The sequence below is a fragment of the Mus musculus genome, chromosome 15 (assembly GCF_000001635.26).
Source record: "Mus musculus strain C57BL/6J chromosome 15, GRCm38.p6 C57BL/6J".
In the NCBI taxonomy this organism is placed as follows: Eukaryota; Metazoa; Chordata; class Mammalia; order Rodentia; family Muridae; genus Mus; species Mus musculus.
Genome location: NC_000081.6, coordinates 94,280,111 through 94,301,326, shown reverse-complemented (window position 1 = coordinate 94,301,326; position 21,216 = coordinate 94,280,111). Strand labels below are relative to the sequence as shown.

At 40.4% G+C, this 21,216-nt stretch overlaps 1 protein-coding gene across 5 annotated transcripts in view; it reads left to right on the top strand.

The window, feature by feature from the left end:
- Positions 1–21,216, top strand: part of Adamts20 (a disintegrin-like and metallopeptidase (reprolysin type) with thrombospondin type 1 motif, 20) — a 163,761-nt gene that overhangs the window by 130,748 nt on the left and 11,797 nt on the right. For 4 of the 5 annotated variants that reach the window (XM_006520863.3, XM_011245594.3, XM_017316581.2 and 1 more), the window contains 8 exons: positions 9,626–9,793; positions 14,844–15,017; positions 15,519–15,689; positions 17,299–17,499; positions 18,252–18,381; positions 18,582–18,676; positions 18,763–18,854; positions 19,308–19,441. In XM_006520863.3, the coding sequence (XP_006520926.1) occupies positions 9,626–9,793; positions 14,844–15,017; positions 15,519–15,689; positions 17,299–17,499; positions 18,252–18,381; positions 18,582–18,676; positions 18,763–18,854; positions 19,308–19,441 (1,165 nt within the window). Of the gene's footprint in view, positions 1–9,625; positions 9,794–14,843; positions 15,018–15,518; positions 15,690–17,298; positions 17,500–18,251; positions 18,677–18,762; positions 18,855–19,307; positions 19,442–21,216 lie in introns of all 5 variants that reach the window. The other variant, XR_001781517.1, reaches the window with a different exon arrangement.

Sequence of the window (21,216 nt, the reverse complement as noted above, 5' to 3'; positions counted from 1 at the left end):
CCACACAGGATTCCACACGTGATCCTAAGACCTCTAGTGAGTGGAACACAACTTCTGCCAGGAGTCTGGTTCGAACACCAGATATCTGGGTACCTGCCTTGCAAGAAGAGAGTTTGCCTGCAGAGAATACTCTGCCCACTGAAACTAAGGAGAGTGCTACCCTCCAGGTCTGCTCATAGAGGCTAACAGAGTCACCTGAAGAACAAGCTCTTAACAGTGACAACTAAAACAGCTAGCTTCAGAGATTACCAGATGGCGAAAGGCAAACGTAAGAATCCTACTAACAGAAATCAAGACCACTCACCATCATCAGAACGCAGCACTCCCACCCCACCTAGTCCTGGGCACCCCAACACAACCGAAAATCTAGACCCAGATTTAAAAACATTTCTCATGATGATGATAGAGGACATCAAGAAGGACTTTCATAAGTCACTTAAAGATTTACAGGAGAGCACTGCTAAAGAGTTACAGGCTCTTAAAGAAAAGCAGGAAAACACAGCCAAACAGGTGATGGAAATGAACAAAACCATACTAGAACTAAAAGGGGAAGTAGACACAATAAAGAAAACCCAAAGCGAGGCAACGCTGGAGATAGAAACCCTAGGAAAGAGATCTGGAACCATAGATGCGAGCATCAGCAACAGAATACAAGAAATGGAAGAGAGAATCTCAGGTGCAGAAGATTCCATAGAGAACATCGACACAACAGTCAAAGAAAATACAAAATGCAAAAGGATCCTAACTCAAAACATCCAGGTAATCCAGGACACAATGAGAAGACCAAACCTACGGATAATAGGAATTGATGAGAATGAAGATTTTCAACTTAAAGGGCCAGCTAATATCTTCAACAAAATAATAGAAGAAAACTTCCCAAACATAAAGAAAGAGATGCCCATGATCATACAAGAAGCATACAGAACTCCAAATAGACTGGACCAGAAAAGAAATTCCTCCCGACACATAATAATCAGAACAACAAATGCACTAAATAAAGATAGAATATTAAAAGCAGTAAGGGAGAAAGGTCAAGTAACATATAAAGGAAGGCCTATCAGAATTACACCAGACTTTTCACCAGAGACTATGAAAGCCAGAAGAGCCTGGACAGATGTTATACAGACACTAAGAGAACACAAATGCCAGCCCAGGCTACTATACCCGGCCAAACTCTCAATTACCATAGATGGAGAAACCAAAGTATTCCACGACAAAACCAAGTTCACACAATATCTTTCCACGAATCCAGCCCTTCAAAGGATAATAACAGAAAAGAAGCAATACAAGGACGGAAATCACGCCCTAGAACAACCAAGAAAGTAATCATTCAACAAACCAAAAAGAAGACAGCCACAAGAACAGAATGCCAACTCTAACAACAAAAATAAAAGGGAGCAACAATTACTTTTCCTTAATATCTCTTAATATCAATGGACTCAATTCCCCAATAAAAAGACATAGACTAACAGACTGGCTACACAAACAGGACCCAACATTCTGCTGCTTACAGGAAACCCATCTCAGGGAAAAAGACAGACACTACCTCAGAGTGAAAGGCTGGAAAACAATTTTCCAAGCAAATGGACTGAAGAAACAAGCTGGAGTAGCCATTTTAATATCGGATAAAATCGACTTCCAACCCAAAGTTATCAAAAAAGACAAGGAGGGACACTTCATACTCATCAAAGGTAAAATCCTCCAAGAGGAACTCTCAATTCTGAATATCTACGCACCAAATGCAAGGACAGCCACATTCATTAGAGACACTTTAGTAAAGCTCAAAGCATACATTGCACCTCACACAATAATAGTGGGAGACTTCAACACACCACTTTCTTCAAAGGACAGATCGTGGAAACAGAAACTAAACAGGGACACAGTGAAACTAACAGAAGTTATGAAACAAATGGACCTGACAGATATCTACAGAACATTTTATCCTAAAACAAAAGGATATACCTTCTTCTCAGCACCTCACGGGACCTTCTCCAAAATTGACCATATAATTGGTCACAAAACAGGCCTCAATAGATACAAAAATATTGAAATTGTCCCATGTATCCTATCAGACCACCATGGCCTAAGACTGATCTTCAATAACAACATAAATAATGGAAAGCCAACATTCACGTGGAAACTGAATAACACTCTTCTCAATGATACCTTGGTCAAGGAAGGAATAAAGAAAGAAATTAAAGACTTTTTAGAGTTTAATGAAAATGAAGCCACAACGTACCCAAACCTATGGGACACAATGAAAGCATTTCTAAGAGGGAAACTCATAGCGCTGAGTGCCTCCAAGAAGAAACGGGAGACAGCACATACTAGCAGCTTGACAACACATCTAAAAGCCCTAGAAAAAAAGGAAGCAAATTCACCCAAGAGGAGTAGACGGCAGGAAATAATCAAACTCAGGGGTGAAATCAACCAAGTGGAAACAAGAAGAACTATTCAAAGAATTAACCAAACGAGGAGTTGGTTCTTTGAGAAAATCAACAAGATAGATAAACCCTTAGCTAGACTCACTAAAGGGCACAGGGACAAAATCCTAATTAACAAAATCAGAAATGAAAAGGGAGACATAACAACAGATCCTGAAGAAATCCAAAACACCATCAGATCCTTCTACAAAAGGCTATACTCAACAAAACTGGAAAACCTGGACGAAATGGACAAATTTCTGGACAGATACCAGGTACCAAAGTTGAATCAGGATCAAGTTGACCATCTAAACAGTCCCATATCACCTAAAGAAATAGAAGCAGTTATTAATAGTCTCCCAACCAAAAAAAGCCCAGGACCAGATGGGTTTAGTGCAGAGTTCTATCAGACCTTCCAAGAAGATCTAATTCCAATTCTGCACAAACTATTTCACAAAATAGAAGTAGAAGGTACTCTACCCAACTCATTTTATGAAGCCACTATTACTCTGATACCTAAACCACAGAAAGATCCAACAAAGATAGAGAACTTCAGACCAATTTCTCTTATGAATATCGATGCAAAAATCCTCAATAAAATTCTCGCTAACCGAATCCAAGAACACATTAAAGCAATCATCCATCCGGACCAAGTAGGTTTTATTCCAGGGATGCAGGGATGGTTTAATATACGAAAATTCATCAATGTAATCCATTATATAAACAAACTCAAAGACAAAAACCACATGATCATCTCGTTAGATGCAGAAAAAGCATTTGACAAGATCCAACACCCATTCATGATAAAAGTTTTGGAAAGATCAGGAATTCAAGGCCCATACCTAAACATGATAAAAGCAATCTACAGCAAACCAGTAGCCAACATCAAAGTAAATGGAGAGAAGCTGGAAGCAATCCCACTAAAATCAGGGACTAGACAAGGCTGCCCACTTTCTCCCTACCTTTTCAACATAGTACTTGAAGTATTAGCCAGAGCAATTCGACAACAAAAGGAGATCAAGGGGATACAAATTGGAAAAGAGGAAGTCAAAATATCACTTTTTGCAGATGATATGATAGTATATATAAGTGACCCTAAAAATTCTACCAGAGAACTCCTAAACCTGATAAACAGCTTCGGTGAAGTAGCTGGATATAAAATAAACTCAAACAAGTCAATGGCCTTTCTCTATACAAAGAATAAACAGGCTGAGAAAGAAATTAGGGAAACAACACCCTTCTCAATAGTCACAAATAATATAAAATATCTTGGCGTGACTCTAACTAAGGAGGTGAAAGATCTGTATGATAAAAACTTCAAATCTCTGAAGAAAGAAATTAAAGAAGATCTCAGAAGATGGAAAGATCTCCCATGCTCATGGATTGGCAGGATCAACATTGTAAAAATGGCTATCTTGCCAAAAGCAATCTACAGATTCAATGCAATCCCCATCAAAATTCCAACTCAATTCTTCAACGAATTGGAAGGAGCAATTTGCAAATTTGTCTGGAATAACAAAAAACCTAGGATAGCAAAAAGTCTTCTCAAGGATAAAAGAACTTCTGGCGGAATCACCATGCCAGACCTAAAGCTTTACTACAGAGCAATTGTGATAAAAACTGCATGGTACTGGTATAGAGACAGACAAGTAGACCAATGGAATAGAATTGAAGATCCAGAAATGAACCCACACACCTATGGTCACTTGATCTTCGACAAGGGAGCTAAAACCATCCAGTGGAAGAAAGACAGCATTTTCAACAATTGGTGCTGGCACAACTGGTTGTTATCGTGTAGAAGAATGCGAATCGATCCATACTTATCTCCTTGTACTAAGGTCAAATCTAAGTGGATCAAGGAACTTCACATAAAACCAGAGACACTGAAACTTATAGAGGAGAAAGTGGGGAAAAGCCTTGAAGATATGGGCACAGGGGAAAAATTCCTGAACAGAACAGCAATGGCTTGTGCTGTAAGATCGAGAATCGACAAATGGGACCTAATGAAACTCCAAAGTTTCTGCAAGGCAAAAGACACCGTCAATAAGACAAAAAGACCACCAACAGATTGGGAAAGGATCTTTACCTATCCTAAATCAGATAGGGGACTAATATCCAACATATATAAAGAACTCAAGAAGGTGGACTTCAGAAAATCAAATAACCCCATTAAAAAATGGGGCTCAGAACTGAACAAAGAATTCTCACCTGAGGAATACCGAATGGCAGAGAAGCACTTGAGAAAATGTTCAACATCCTTAATCATCAGGGAAATGCAAATCAAAACAACCCTGAGATTCCACCTCACACCAGTCAGAATGGCTAAGATCAAAAATTCAGGTGACAGCAGATGCTGGCGAGGATGTGGAGAAAGAGGAACACTCCTCCATTGTTGGTGGGAGTGCAGGCTTGTACAACCACTCTGGAAATCAGTCTGGCGGTTCCTCAGAAAACTGGACATAGTACTACCGGAGGATCCAGCAATACCTCTCCTGGGCATATATCCAGAAGATGCCCCAACAGGTAAGAAGGACACATGCTCCACTATGTTCATAGCAGCCTTATTTATAATAGCCAGAAGCTGGAAAGAACCTAGATGCCCCTCAACAGAGGAATGGATACAGAAAATGTGGTACATCTACACAATGGAGTACTACTCAGCTATTAAAAAGAATGAATTTATGAAATTCCTAGCCAAATGGATGGACCTGGAGGGCATCATCCTGAGTGAGGTAACACATTCACAAAGAAACTCACACAATATGTATTCACTGATAAGTGGATATTAGCCCCAAACCTAGGATACCCAAGATATAAGATATAATTTGCTAAACACATGAAACTCAAGGAGAATGAAGACTGAAGTGTGGACACTATGCCCCTCCTTAGATTTGGGAACAAAACACCCATGGAAGGAGTTACAGAGACGGAGTTTGGAGCTGAGATGAAAGGATGGACCATGTAGAGACTGCCATAGCCAGGGATCCACCCCATAATCAGCATCCAAACGCTGACACCATTGCATACACTAGCAAGATTTTATTGAAAGGACGCAGATGTAGCTGTCTCTTGTGAGACTATGCCGGGGCCCAGCAAACACAGAAGTGGATGCTCACAGTCAGCTAATGGATGGATCATAGGGCTCCCAATGGAGGAGCTAGAGAAAGTAGCCAAGGAGCTAAAGGGATCTGCAACCCTATAGGTGGAACAACATTATGAGCTAACCAGTACCCCGGAGCTCTTGACTCTAGCTGCATATATATCAAAAGATGGCCTAGTCGGCCATCACTGGAGAGGCCCATTGGACTTGCAAACTTTATATGCCCCAGTACAGGGGAATACCAGGGCCAAAAAGGGGGAGTGGGTGGGCAGGGGAGTGGGGGTGGGTGGATATGGGGGACTTTTGGTATAGCATTGGAAATGTAAATGAGTTAAATACCTAATAAAAAATGGAAAAAAAAAATCTCTACAGTTAAGTCACTGATTTTTTTTTCTATCATGTGTACCTGAAATAACAATTTTATTCTATAATTCCATACAAGTAGTCTGTAAAAAAAAGAGATTTTTCCTATTCTAGAGTTAATCTTATCATTATAGATTGAGTTTTCTTGGAATAGAAGCCCAGAGAGTCTCCATTTTATCGCTTGTAGACTGTACACTTCCTTCAAATGTCCTGTTTTTAATAGACACCCTTGTTCACCTTGTTTGTAAGCATCATTGACCATGAAGACCCGTAAAACACTTTTCTCTCTCTGGCTTCTGGAAATATGACTCTGAGACTAATGTATTAAACACCAAGGCCACACGTTTTGGCCTAGCTCATATCTTATTTAACCCATTCAATCTATTCTATGTCTTCCACGTGGTTAGTTACCTCTCCTCAGCTTCATGCGTCCAAGTCTGGGATGAATCTCCTTTATTTTGTTCTGAGTTCAGCCACCAGCTGGTCTACATCTGTCTCCTCCAAGGCAAATCGCCCAGGCCATTCACTATTTCCCAGAATCCTCTCTCTTCCGGCCAGTGTTCCGCCTCCTATTTCTACCTCAGCTCATTGGCCAGAGGATTCTTTATTGACAGGAGTTGCCTATGAGCAATTCTCTCTACAAATACCTGAATGCTTATTCACTGTCGCTGCTTATTGTCCTTGTGGTTATGAAACATCTGTGGCCACTAGACAAGGTGAAGGGAATTGATACAGGAAAGAGGTTGACTGGAGAAGAGGGTGGTAGCTGTAACCAAAGTATATCGGAGATATGGAAGTCACTGTGGAAGTCATTGTCCTGTAAAGTAATATGCAAGCTTCGAAACAGTTTTAAGCTGATCAATATAGGAGATAAAGGTGACTTTTAAAAAAGTATCAGTGACAAGAATTCAAGAAAGGGCTGTGCGTTATTAACAAAATTCCAAGGGAATAAAATGCCAATGCTTAAAAATGAGAGAGGGAAAAAAATCAGATATTTCTGTCGCACCAGAGGAAACAATCCCTGTTTGGGGCTTTCCTATGAAACGGACTGCTTTGTGTAGTTCCCACAGCTCAGACTATAGTGTGTTTGGGGAAAAGGAGGAGGGTACCATTTCACTATTGTTTACTGTGAGGCTGCCTCTTTCCAAGGAAAACATAATTCTGTGCATAGCATGTTCTCTTTAACTTTAGAGGAATTCCCACATGGCATTCATCAGCCGTGATAAAATACTGCAGTGACTCTTCCTTAGAACTTGGGGAAAACCGATCTGTACTAGTTCAGAGCTCCAGAGAGAACTGTTTTATTTTAAGTCCATCCAAAGCATAAATTACTTTGTGAATCTTTGGTTTGGTAGTTTTTTAAGCTTAAGGGCATGTGTGTGTGTGTGTGTGTGTGTGTGTGTGTGTGTGTGTGTGTGTGTGTGTGTGTCTGTGTGTGTGTAGACAAATTAAGGGCCTCAAGGGAAGATTGGTTAGTCTAAGAAGAAAATAATGAGCATTGTTTAACATTAAAATGGGGGGAATATTATTGTGGTCCAATTGTCACAAAAATGAGGTTGGAGAGATGGCTCAGTAGTTTGGTGCCCTGGTTGCTCTTTCAATTTCCATGGCAGTTCACAGCCATCTATAACTCTAGTCTCAGGGCATCCAGTATCTACTTCATGTCTCTGCAGGCACCACACACATGTGGTGAACAGACATATATTGAGGCAAAACACCCGTAACATAAAATGAAGTGAAAAAAAAATATGATGACAAGTTGTATAATACCAGGTTTGAAAAGAATCTTGATTAAAACTGGGTGTATCTTTCATAAACCAAAACAAGCCACAGGCAAAAAAGTGGTGTTGTCATTCCTTAAGCAGATAAGAAATTTACTTGAAATTATGTTTACTGATTTTACTTTTGTAGAATAAATTTTTTTCTTATAAAATATGTTTATAACATTGGTTTTCCCTTTAGAGCATAGTTTGGATTAAGCTAACCAGGTCAGGATAACTCTAATTAATTAAAATAAGGTAGAAGAGAAAGAGTTGGAGAGTAATAGAAAACGGTTCTGTTTTCTGAAGAGGGACTTTCGGTTTACCACATATAAGTTTACATTCCATGCAGAGATAGCCCTGCATTCTAAACTAAAATCTCAACTTCAGTCTCTTTCCCCCGGTTGCAATTGTTTCATAAATTAATTGGTCGTTCTTGAAAATACCTGTAATATTCTGTAAGTTTGCTTTCCATTTCTTGAGATCTTTGCACGGTTAAAAGAACTTTAGGAATTCCCAAGAATAGCTATATGTATGAATATACATGGTCAACACAGCAAACAAATATATGTTGTCTGTAAACAATGATTCTCTTGAGACTCCATCACATGACTTTAATTTATATGTATGCACACTTGAGTACACATATACATGCAAAAACATGCATGCACATAGACACACGTACACAATCGCATGCATGAACACATGGGTGTGAACACTTGAGGAGAGGCTAGGGAGAATGCTGGATGCTGGAAGCAGGAGTTACAGGCTTTCATGACGCACATAGTTTGTTATGTGAATGCTAGGATTTAAGTTCTCATCCTCATAATCAAACAGGAAGCACTCTTAATCGCTGAGTTATTCATCCAGCCTCTATAATTTATGTATGTATATATAGTTATGCATTTATACATATAATACATATGTGTGTACATGTGTATATATGCATACGTGTGTGTGTGTAATATACTATCTAATATTCTCACAATATACTACATATTTCTAAATGAATCCAATCTCAACTCATTTTTTAAAAGAATTTTGGCAGGGTAAGTTTGAGGAGAGGTCTGGTGAAAGGCTGGTGATGGAGAGACTCACCTTCCCCATCAGTGTAAATTAGAGTTGTCTGGGATTCATGTCTTCCTTGCATGGCTTTCCCATGGTCTATCTATCATGCTCAAGTTATCAATGTCCTCACTGAGAACCCATGAAGAAGAATGATCAAAGAGGAATCTAATAGTTTGTAAGAACCCCTTTGGGTATGGTCCACATAGGACTGTATTGGGGATTTCATATGCTTTCTCTTAGGTTGATCTCTATCAGGAGTTTGTAGAACTGGTGTTTTAACCTCTATTTCCCAATGGGAGAAATTTATATAAAAGTAGTAATACTCCATGCCAAGCCAACCTGTCTGCTACATGGCACTGACCTCACACATGGAATTATATTTTTAAGCAATTTGTTGTCTATATTGGAAGGCTCCACAGAGATATGCCTGACACAGGGGTACAAAATACAGACACATAAGGACTTAAAACAAAAACCAACTCTATTAACTTACTATACTGAGTGACCATGAGGATTTTTTGTTTTGTTTTTTTACTGAGAAATATATATTTCGCTATAAAAATATGATAATACATATATACAAGGTGATTGATTCTATATACCAACCTGAATACAGGTTTAGACATTATATACAATTAGTTGAAGGTAGTCTTTAACCTTAGAAAATCTAAGTCTTTATGCATCAGAACTTATGCCCAGTACATTTTAGACAAAGAAGGAATTTTATATTGTCAGAACCAATTAAAAGTTCAGAGTTCAGAGCAAATTGGCAAATTTCAAATACTCATGAACTGCACATACTATGCGTAATAGGAATGTCAAAGCAATGGTGTTTTTGCTTGCTTCATTTTATGTTCCTTAAAGATAAGTTAATAAAAATACATTAAGTGTATTCCTATATTTTTCTATAGTGCTCAGCTTCCTGTGGTAAAGGTGTAAAGTACCGGGAGGTTCTTTGTATTGATCAATTCCAAAGGAAATTAGAAGAAAAATATTGCAGTCATTTGCATAAACCTCGAACTCACAAAGCTTGCAGATCGGGACGATGCCCTTCATGGAAGGCCAATAAATGGAAGGAGGTATGTGGCATTTTACAACCATCACCTGCCATCTCTACCATCTGTCTGTGTGTCTGTCTATCTATCTATCTATCTATCTATCTATCTATCTATCTATCTATCTATCTATCTATCATCTATCTATTTATCTATCATCTATCTATTCATCTATCCATCCATCTATCATCTATCTATCTGTCTGTCTGTCTGTCTGTCTGTCTGTCTATCTATCATCTATCTATGTATCTATCTATGTGTCTATCTATGTATCTATCTATGTATCTATCTATGTATCTATCTATGTATCTATCTATGTATCTATGTATCTATGTATCTATCTATCTATCTATCTATCTATCTATCTATCTATCTATCTATCTAACTATCTCTAGATATTTATACTTACATTTTAACATCCCAAGCTCAGTAGTTGTTTGAAGTAGTTTTGAAAGTTTTATTTCTTCAGAGTGTCTTTCATTGTGGCATTTTCTGCACTGTACAGTATTGTTGCCTTTGCTTAATTCTATTGGTAAAATAATTCAGTGACTTCATTTTGACTTCATTTTTTGAGGTTATGAATTCATAGAGACTAGGCTAATGATGAGAGACTCAAGGGTTCTAATATCATCTAGTTTACCAAACAACACACTGTATCCACGGTAATGGCTTTGTTTGCATCTCAGAATCTTGGATTTGAGTTAAGACTGCATCCTGGAGAGACGACTAGTGAATTGCATGCAGAGTTGCAACTGGAGACAGAACAAGTGTAGTGAGAGGTCAAGGTAGCTTTGGATGGGTGAAGAAGACTTAATATGAAAGAGACTGGTAAACAAATAAGGTCCAGGCTGACATCTCAAGTTTGAAAGAAAGGTGTTTGTATGTATGCTTCAGCCTATTCAAGGACAAGAACCCCCAACCTATGTAGTTTTTGATGGACAGTTGGCTTTTGAGTGACACCTTTTGCTGAAGGAAAAATGTCTGGCGTCAGCCACCATAGAACAGGCTTTACGGAGGGTTGGGGTACTGGGAACCTGGTTGTGCTTGACTGGTTCCTAGAACTGGAAAGAGTAGAGAGAGATTCTTTTATTATCTTTGTAAACTGTCCATTAGGTTGGCCCTGATCAAGGGAGATAGGAAGTCATGAGGTTTCCCCTCTAGGCACAGTCATCCACGTGGGTGGGACTCAGTATCATAGTTTGGAGCTGACACACTGAGCCATCTTGAGCCATCTGTTCAATGTGGGGTTAAGAAGCAAAGCTGGATTCCAATACACAAATCCAAAAGACCTCTCCCCTCTAGTAGTGTGTCTGAATGGGTGCTGAGTGCATTTTTCACAATTCAAGTATTTAATTTTCCCCTAAAGCCACACATCTGGAAAGAAGGCAGAAATGGTCTTATAAATCAGTGTTTATCACTGTTTAGTAGCAGTCATTAACATGCACCACTAAATACTTACATTGAAAACATTATCATATACCAGAGGAAATGCACTCCTTTGAAAGAAGGCATTTGAGCAATCTGGCAGGCCAATTTTCCAATCAGTCTTTGTAATGGAGGCGCCATGCAAGGTGGCACTAGAAATGGTCTCATTTTATGGTAATTACATTAAAGCAGCGCTCTGATTCATACAATCGGCACAAAGAGGCAAGCAGAGATTATCTCGTGCATCCCTCTGAAGTCACACATGTGTAGAACACATTACCAGATGTAGCGCAGGGACAGCCTGCAATGGCTGGCTTCGTGTCAGTACTTTTTATAGAATAAGTCAAACAGCAGGAGCCACACAAGTGGCTATTTGTTTCTGTCACAGACCTGGGGACTGTGTGGGTGAATGGAGTTAACGTCTATGACAAGGAAAGAAAAGCCAATTTAAAAAAAAGACAGGCTTTGTACTGTGCATCCATGGTCTTTCTTGGTCATAGTCTTCACCTCTGCCTCTGATGATCTTAGCACCTCTGCCTCTGAGGCCCTTGAAGCTCATTCCTTTAGCAGACCTTGCAACGCTTCATCTTTGGTAGTGAGCCACGACAACATGTTAGAATGGATGATGGGTTTACTACTGTGGGGCAGATGGTCAAAGGCCAGAAAAGATGGATCCCTGTGACACAATCATGGACAGATATAGCACAGCAGAGAAGCATGCTTCTGACCTACAGGAATGTTGGTGACCAAGAAGAGCAAATCTCTCTCTTACTTCCCAGCCATGCCCCTTGGTTCACCTTGAGCTCAGCTTGAGTCTTGTACACTATGTATTGGAAATATCTGTAGCTCTAGTGGTCCAGTGGCTTTTCAGTATTTGCTGTCTTTGGGATCTATTCTCCTGATGTTCTGCACATCTTGGACCAGAGGTATACAGTGGTCCCCTGTGCTTAACAAACCCAAAACCTGACAACATTGAGGAGTCCATCATTAAAGAGACGGGGAGTCCTTTTGTAACTGATTCACAGTGTTCAAAATAAAACAAATGTGGCCATGTGTCAAGGAAGGGACTTGGTAAACACATAGCCATTGTCCCTGAGACAGCACAAGAGAATAGCCTGAAACAGTGGGGTAAAAGCAAACAAGGGGTAGAATATTATCCTACTCTATTCGACCGCCTTAACAAGGTGGCTAGATCCCATAGCTACTTGGTAGATAGAAGAATTGCGAGGCCCCACTGTGTGACAGGCACACTGTGAGAAAGCAGTCAAGGGAAAGATGGATTCAATGTTGTTATTTTAAGCAATTCTGTAAAGAACAATCTAGCAAATACACAAGGTAGGATCTGTTAAGAGTATATTTATTTACTTAGATCTGACGTGGGAAATGGTATTGAGGAATGCATTATTTACATGGTGCCTCTGTATGTATTCATTGTAGGGAAGAGATCTATGTTGAGAATATAGAATTCTACAATCTACTATTGCTATTCAAGACCTCCATGATTTTTTTCTCAATATGCGTTATGATCAATAGACAAAACCAACCCAACCCTGTGTTGTGTTGACTTAAACAGCATTTTGTCTGATAGAACTTCTTGCTCGGAAGTTTTTCTTTGTGAACTAATTCTAAGAATCCAACTTCAAGGTTACAGTGAGACTCTTGTCCAAATACAGTTTATTTTTTCAAACTGTCTGGAATGTTTTCAGGACTATAAAACAGGACTATTTTATAGGCTAATCATTTTTGTAAGAGGTTCAGATGAGCATAACTGCATGCCTGACTGCATATCGGTCTGCCTAAGATCCTTGATGCCAAGCATCCATTTTTGTCTCTATACTAAGGGCTGGATGACTTTTAATGAGCTGGCAGAGCCCAGTAGCCTAAGCATAGCATGCAGGTCAACACAAGCTGTAGAAATGTGCACAGTATTCAGCAGCGAAGAGACAGAAAGTCTTTTTGAAGTCTGTGGCTGCTAGTTATCTATGCAAGCCAGAAGGATCAGACTTGGCAGCCACTTAAGTGAAAGCTGCCATGGTCTTTAAGAGGGATCTAAGTCACTGGGCAAATTCAGATCTTAGCTTTTGTGAGATTTAAATACTTTTTCTTATAATAAAACATATTTTGCAGTAGAAGAGAAGAGATTAGATCCTTGGGCGGGTTCTGTAAAAACAGAGCTTGAGAAACACCTAGAATCTTTTCTTATACTATCTCTGTTGAGAATACCAGCGAGTCTTCAAGCATCATTTATCCTATTTGATCCCCAATCCTTTCTGGAGTAACAGGAGACACAGACAACCAAACTCACACTTGATACCTATTCTCCAACCTCCTGTGTGGGTAGCTAATGTTGGCTTTACGGCTCTCTGTTGTCAGTAACTGCAGTATGGATACTACCGGGTCTGGGAACTCCTGCCACAGCAGAGCTGAGAATGTGCCAAGTCTCTATCCCCAGGAGACAACTTAGTGCCACGTGGGCTCAACAGAGAGAGCAAAGATTCAACTCTCCTTCATCATGCTAAGAGTTTGTGTTCCCCTCTAGTGGATGTGTTAAAGTCCTGCCCTCCAAATAATTCTATTGGAGGTAGGGACTTTGGGGGTGGAGGCCCTGTAATTGATATTTTGTCCATATGGAAGGGGCTCTTAGAGATCTCGTATCCTGTTTTCTGTGTGAAGATGCAAAGATGACCATAGGTGAGGCAGAAAGTGTCTCCTCACCAGACGTGAAATACTCTGATGCTTTCATTTTGAACTTCCGACCTGTGAGATGTCAGTGTCTGCTATCTATGAGACCTCCAGTGTAAGGTGTTAATGAATAGCCACTCAGATGGGTGAGGAAGGAAGATCACAAATGACAGTGATGCCCTATCAGAGCATGGGCATGGTTTTGGAACTGGGTACTAGGTAGGGCAGGAGGAGTCCTGAGGCCTGTGCAGTAAAAGTTTGCACTGCTGAGCATGGGCAATCCTGGTTAACCCCATGGGAAGAAGAGCACAGAGCTGTAGTGAGAGCCCCAGTCTTGGAGAATTTAAACCTTACAACAAGCATTTCCAGAATCCTGCCCGCGGAAATAAAATCAAGAGTCAATGGCTTAGCAAATAGTTAGACCCCCCCCCCATAGAGTCAAATTATAGTGGGTGGTGCATGTGACACATCAGAAGTCTTAGAAATTCTTCTTTAGTGGTAAATCATGGACATAGTGTTAGAACGTATGTGTCATTTAAAACAATGTAGCAGCCCTACGTGGTGACTTATATAGACATTAAGTATAATTCAAGAAAGGGTTACTGCACTGGGATACCAGCTAGCATAGCCTGATTCAGTTGACAGTTTCTGGAAAACTTGAAGTGCTTTGTGAGTAACAGTATATATGTGTATATATCTGTATATATATACACACACACACATATATACACATATACATATATACACACATACATATATATGTGTGTGTATATACATACATATATATATTCTCTAGATAATACAATAGTAAAATCACTTCATTTTATAGACTTTCTATCTAATGTATGATATAATGCCAGGCCATGTCTATAACAAATAAGGAAACGTGCAATGCTCTGTTTTGCTATCAGTATGTGATCTGGCATTTGCTAGCTGTCTTGTTTAGACCCTCTGGGTTCCTTCGCAGTGCTCTGTGACCTGTGGGTCAGGGGTGCAGCAGAGGGAGGTGTACTGCAGGCTGAGAGGCACTGGTCGAGTGTCTGAAGACATGTGTGATCCATCCACCCGGCCTCAGGGGCAGCGGCAGTGCTGGCGTCAGGACTGCATGAGGTACCAGTGGACGACAGGAGACTGGCTAGATGTGAGTGGTAATGAGGGCCTGCCCTTTAACTATGCTTTGTAATTTTTTTGAAACCTTAGTAACATCATCTCGTGTCTGCGTATGTGTATGAATGCGCATGTGTATGAATGTGTATGTGTGACGTCACGGTGTGAAAGCTGCTGTGTGTCCTTGTGTGGGAATCAGAGGACACTGTGGGTTCTTAGAGTTGAATACAAGTTGACAGGCTTGCACTTTGATGATTTATCTGCAGAACTCTCCTTCCCCCCACCTCCCGTCTCCTCTCTTCCCCCCCCAACCCCCCTTCCTCTCTTTCTAACTCTGCCCTGTCTTCCCTGCCGCCTTATTTTGAGACAGAGGCTCCTGCAGCCCAGGTTGCCCTGGAATTCCTCATCCCCCCGCCTCCTCGCTGGAGTTCGGACTTTACAGTTAGTACCACTCCACCCCACGGCATGAAGAACAAACTTGCAAGGACCGTGCACATAGGAAAGCGTTCTTTGCTTTTCTCCATTGCTTTTCCAGTGTTCAACATCGTGTAAGAAAAAAGAGACCTATCGGCTGGTGAAATGTGTGAATGAGCAAAACGTACAAGCCAATGAAAGTCTCTGTGACCCTTTAACGAAGCCGCTTTCAATCAAAAAATGCAGGAACCCTCACTGCAAGTACTCGGTGGTTACAGGAGACTCGTCGCAGGTAAGGTCATCTTGGTCTCTTTTCCTGTCGCTGTCATAAAACACCCTGGGAGAAAAAGAAGTGTCTTTGATGAGGGGTTAGAGCTTCACTTATCTGTGGGTGTAACATACAGATTTAGAATAGAGTTGGGAATTAAACTGGATCAGGAGTGTAAGTTATCCTCTCAGGCAGCAGGCCTCAACCTGTAGGTTGCAACCACGTTTGAGTTGAAAGACCCTTTCACAGGGGTCGCCTAAGGCCATTTGCATACCAGATATTTACATTAAGATGCCTAACAGTAGAAAAATTACAGTTATGAAGTAGCAATGAAAATAGTTTTGTGATTGGGAGTCACCACAACATGAGGGATTATATTAAGGGGTGGCAGCATTAGGAAGGTTGAGAACCACAGCTGTAGGGTTCGTGATATCACCAGCTATAGCTAGTTGACCAGTTTACTGAATCAGGGCATGAATTCTTTTTAGGAAGTGGGCCTTAAGACCAATTAAGATTCTCTATCTCACCCCTGAGTCTTTCTTGCCATGCTGGATATCATTACAAACCATAGGTTCTCCTTCAGGATAGGTCTTTATGGCTTCTCTGCCTTAGCCGCTTGTACAGCACTTTCCAATACTATGAGACCTTGTCCCCAGGGAGGAAGCTATCAGTCAGTTCTAGCACAGCTCCGCCAAGTCACGTGGTATCTTCCACAATAAGGTCACACTTTCAAGTTCTGGAGGCCAACCAAGGACAGGAGCCGTGGCCTATATTGTTTAGGGAAAGGTCTCTCGGGCTCTGACAACTAGAAGGTAGGTTTCCCATACCCGATACTTTCTTAAAACGCATCTTTAATTTCGATGTCGAATTCATTATTCCCTTTACAATTGTGGCTCTTTGGGCTTTAGTCATCATATCTTTAAAAATCACTGCTAATGCGGTGCATACCTCTATCTTCTTTTGAGTCTCGTAACTTTTAGTTCATATCTTTAGGTCTGACACAGTTTTGATTATTTCCATTTCTGACATGAAGTCATGCCCCACATCTACAGTTGCACATGGCTTCTCTCTGCACCCAACACAGCTTGTGGAAGAGGTTATCACTTCCCGACTGGATCCACTTGGCATCTCTGCTGAGACTCAGTCAGCCACGATGTTTTGGTTGGCTTCTTCAAAAAGAAATACAACTCGCTTTCACAAATTTATCGAGCTGGTCCTTAATTCATATCAAGATTTAAGGGACTCAGAGTAGCCAAACAGTCCTGTAAAAGGAAGGACACATTGATTTATGAGTCCTTTCTATCCTTAGATTCTAGTGTGTAAGTAACCAAGAGTGTCAGAATGAGAACAGGAAAAGGGGGCAAATAGAATACAGTTCAGAATGGAAAAGGGGCCCTCATGGACTCCTCAGACACAGTTTCTAGGCTGGATCGCAGCATTCCATATTTTGTGGTGTGACTCTGTGTGAGCTGCCTAAACCTCTATGGCCCTTTGTTTCCCAACCTTTGAATGAAGCTGGTTAATCGAGCCACAGTTGTTTGATATGCATGATATATATGAAGCAGCTGACAGATATTAGGGCTCAGAGTGAGCTTCAGGACTCCTCACTTCCTTACCAGTGTGCGTTTTTCAGTGTGCAGGTAACTGTGGGTTCACTTCCCCACAGAAGATTACATACTGCACTAAGATCCAGTCCTCTAAGAAGCATACGTTCCATCAGCTTCGGCCTGTCGTCTATGGGGAATGTCCGGTGATACCGTCTCCTCAGGCGTACAAATGCGACCTTAGAAGCTGTCTGCATGTAGCCACTTGGAAAGTGGGAAAATGGAGCAAGGTCAGTCCAGAATTCTGAATTTAGGGCCCTTTGCAGAAGGCTTTTCACAGGCAGAATGCCTGGTAACTTGTATTTTCAAGTAGATCTTCCAAGTTATCTTCTACACCATTGTCTAAAATCCATTTCATTAGTTATTTGTATAAATATCTCATTCTTTCTGTGCTTATTCTAACTTGTAAGATGATAACAATAGTACTCATTTGTAGTCCTCAAAGACAATAGCTTGTCCTTTATGTAGGTACTTCAGAAAATTTTATCAGCGAAGGGAAGAAAAGAATTGCTTTCTATAATCTATACATAATATATATTACTTACACTACATTCTGTCTATCAACTTAATGGAAATACAATGACATTACTCTGTAATTTCATCAGGAGAAAAAAAACCTCTAAGTAGCTGCAATAACAGTAATAAATGAGACTAATAATTACTATTTGCAGTGTGTTATGTATATAAGGAGTTTTAATAAGCCTCATCAATTAATGTTGACCAGATGACTATAGCATGCAACTGATAAATACAAAATAAGTAAGAACCCAGTCACTGAGAAACAAGAGCTGAAGGCTCACCCTGAAGGATGCTTTCACTCTAGTGACTACGCAGTCCTAGCGTGTTTTTGCATCTTCGGTAGTTCTAACCATGACCGACCCTCACTTTGTTTTGAAAGACCGTAGTCTTGGAGAAGGCAGTGTGGGGTTCCTGGCCTCATTATTTGTTATCTATTTTACCTCAAACTTTACTGTGTTGACAGTGCTCAGTAACTTGTGGAATTGGGATAATGGAGAGAAGAGTAGCATGCAGGACTGAGAACGGTTGGCCCAGTGACTTATGTTTAAAGCGTTTAAAGCCAGATGCCCAAAAGAAATGTTATGCCAATGACTGTAAGTAATAGACTCCAAACTCTTCCCAGCATCCGGTGTTCCTAAGTTCCAGTTAAAATGTCAGCATAGATCTATGCAGTTGTCACACCCTGCAACACAAACTGTCAGACCTTCGGAGTACAGTGATGGTTCTGATGGTCGAGTTCGTGCTGTGTGGAACTTGCTCGCTCCTGACTTGCCGCATTAATTTATCTTTGAAGGTAAATTACTAACCACCTGCAAGGAACTCCAAGTTACAAACAATGTTACCAAGGATGGTGACTATGACCTTAACGTCAGGGGAAGAATATTGAAGGTACTATGACGACCGTTTCTAATTGATTTTCACCTTGATCTTGTCATTGGAAATTGTTTTCTAGATATTTGTGTATTCCCCCTCAGATCCATTGCTCAGGCATGCAGCTGGAGAACCCTAGAGAATATTTACCACTGGTCAAAAGTGAAGACAACTTTTCAGAAATATACGGCCTTAGGTATGAGACACTTTATCCTGTCTGTGCACTTTTAGGGCCCATAGACATTGAGCTTTGGAATCACGTATTGGACAGGAGATTGAGAAGGCAGTGGACACATTAGGACCTTAGCCATGTGTTTGCCTGTAATCACAAAGAGGGTGAGTGTGGGATAATACAGAAGGGATAAGTTTAAGACCTTATCTATTTCATAGAAATACAATTAATTCTAGTAACAAAAGAGGGAGTTGTATCTCGATTTTTTTTTTTTTGTACAGCTAGTCCTTGAATTTCCCAGTGAGAATTCTGTGTATTGGCCCATGGTGAATTCTGCTTCTTTCCCTGTTAATGTGTTGTCATTATGGTGTGGAAGGACAGAAGTGTGCCTTCTGTTTTACCTCTTCTACATTCATCATTTGCCACATGGGGATCTAACAAATACACCAAGGACTAAAATATCCAGTGTCGTTACAGACTTCAAAATCCCTATGAATGCCCCTTCAACGGAAGCAGGAGGCCAGACTGTGCGTGTGAAAACGACTACCTACCTGCCGGGTACACTGTTTTTAGCAAAGTGAGAGTGGATCTCGAATCCATGCAAATCAAAAGTAAGTGCTGAGATTCTTTGGAAAACAAAAAGACTCCGTTTGCTAAAGCAAAGCCCAGCAATGTACTGGTATATATGACAGGATATAATGAAGAACCGTTGTACAAGATGGTTTCCTTTATAGTTATTAGATACAAACTTTCTCTGAGGAAGTATGGGGACCTTTGACTCAAACATTATATAGTGACAGTAATAAGATAGTTCTCTTTCAAATCAAGCTATATACCTTAAAAACCCCTAACCATATTACATTCATAGAAATCAATATTCTTAGCATAAGTGTAAGTTTTTTTTCCTGGGTTAGATATTAAGAAATAATATTAGTTCCAGGTTATAATCTCTTGACTGTTGTATTTTTTCCATATATCATACCATTTTAACTTTCAAACAATCCCATATCAGATAAGACAGAATGTCACAGGTGATGGAATTAAGTTTCTCTCACGAGAGTGACCTGTCGCAGTTTACAGTTAGTTAAGGACCACTGAGGAGGGATGCAGACCTGCTCAGAGGACTGGGGTTAGGGAGAGCATGCCATCCTTCTAGAAATTAACTGGTAATTTACTCAGGTCACAGGTATGTATGGACCGTGCAGTATGCTGGCCAGGTAGTCAATGCTCTTTAGTTCTGACATGTAAAGTTAGACATACCTGCCCGGTATCCAAGGAATTATGCCTGGGAATAGTCTGGCCGGTGTGCTGGGCCTCGTCAGAGGCAAGCAGACTGTACACTCACCAGCAGTGATCACTATGAAATGGGAGTTACTGACAGCACACGGTTTTGGAGAAGACAGTAAAATACTCTGAAACTTGTGTCTGTGTTCTGCTCCAATCGATGGTGCCACAAAGAAGCAGCAGAATGGCGGTACGCGTTTAACAGCTTTTCATCTTGGAATCGGTCTGATTTGTTCTGTTCGTCAACTCCACTGCCCATATGCTCCACTCACTGTGCATGCAAGCACACCTTGACCACACTGACTGAGGCTTGGGAGGTGCACACAGCTCCTCTGGTGGATTAGGAAAAGCCTGACAGTTTTATAACTGTCGTTAGAGATGAGGTATTTGCAGAAAGGCTCCTTTGGGAGACTGCCTCCAAAGGACTCCGTGCCATCACAGGGTTTGCAGTGTGACCTGTTAGTGTCTTGAATCAACTCAGTGGTCATGATAGTCATTGTTGGGACCTTATCTAAGTGACTAATAATGCAAGCGTGAGTGATTGCAGTAACTGAGTTCGAGGATTCTGCACAACCTGCCTTTGATCCAGTGAATCTAGCTGTGGTGTTCTGTATAGAGTCTTCAATGTTAATGATGATCAGCAAATGTTGCTAACAACGTCAGCAAACGAAAGAGCAAAAGAACCGTACCAGTAAATCGGTATAGATGCGGCACACGTGGGCTCACACTGCTTTAGCACAAAGGGTCTACCTCTGAAGAAATTTTTTTCTGTGATTTTCTTCCTGATCCCACTCCATCTATGTCAGAGATTTGTTGTGAAATATTATGAGTAAATAAATTTGAAAAACCATTCATTTGCTTTTTTTCATATTTTTCTATAATTTCAGATGTAACTGTGATTTTTTTAGGACCATTTAGTCCATGTATATTTTTTGTGTTAAATAAAATGTATCCATTTGGGGCAGTGCTATATTATATGCTATAGTGGCAATATTTTGGTAAAATTTTAACTAATCACATAAATATATTTAAGATACTATGAAAAGTGCATATTTGAAAATAATGAGGGCATTGCTGTTTCTATGGTAATGAGTTGCATTAT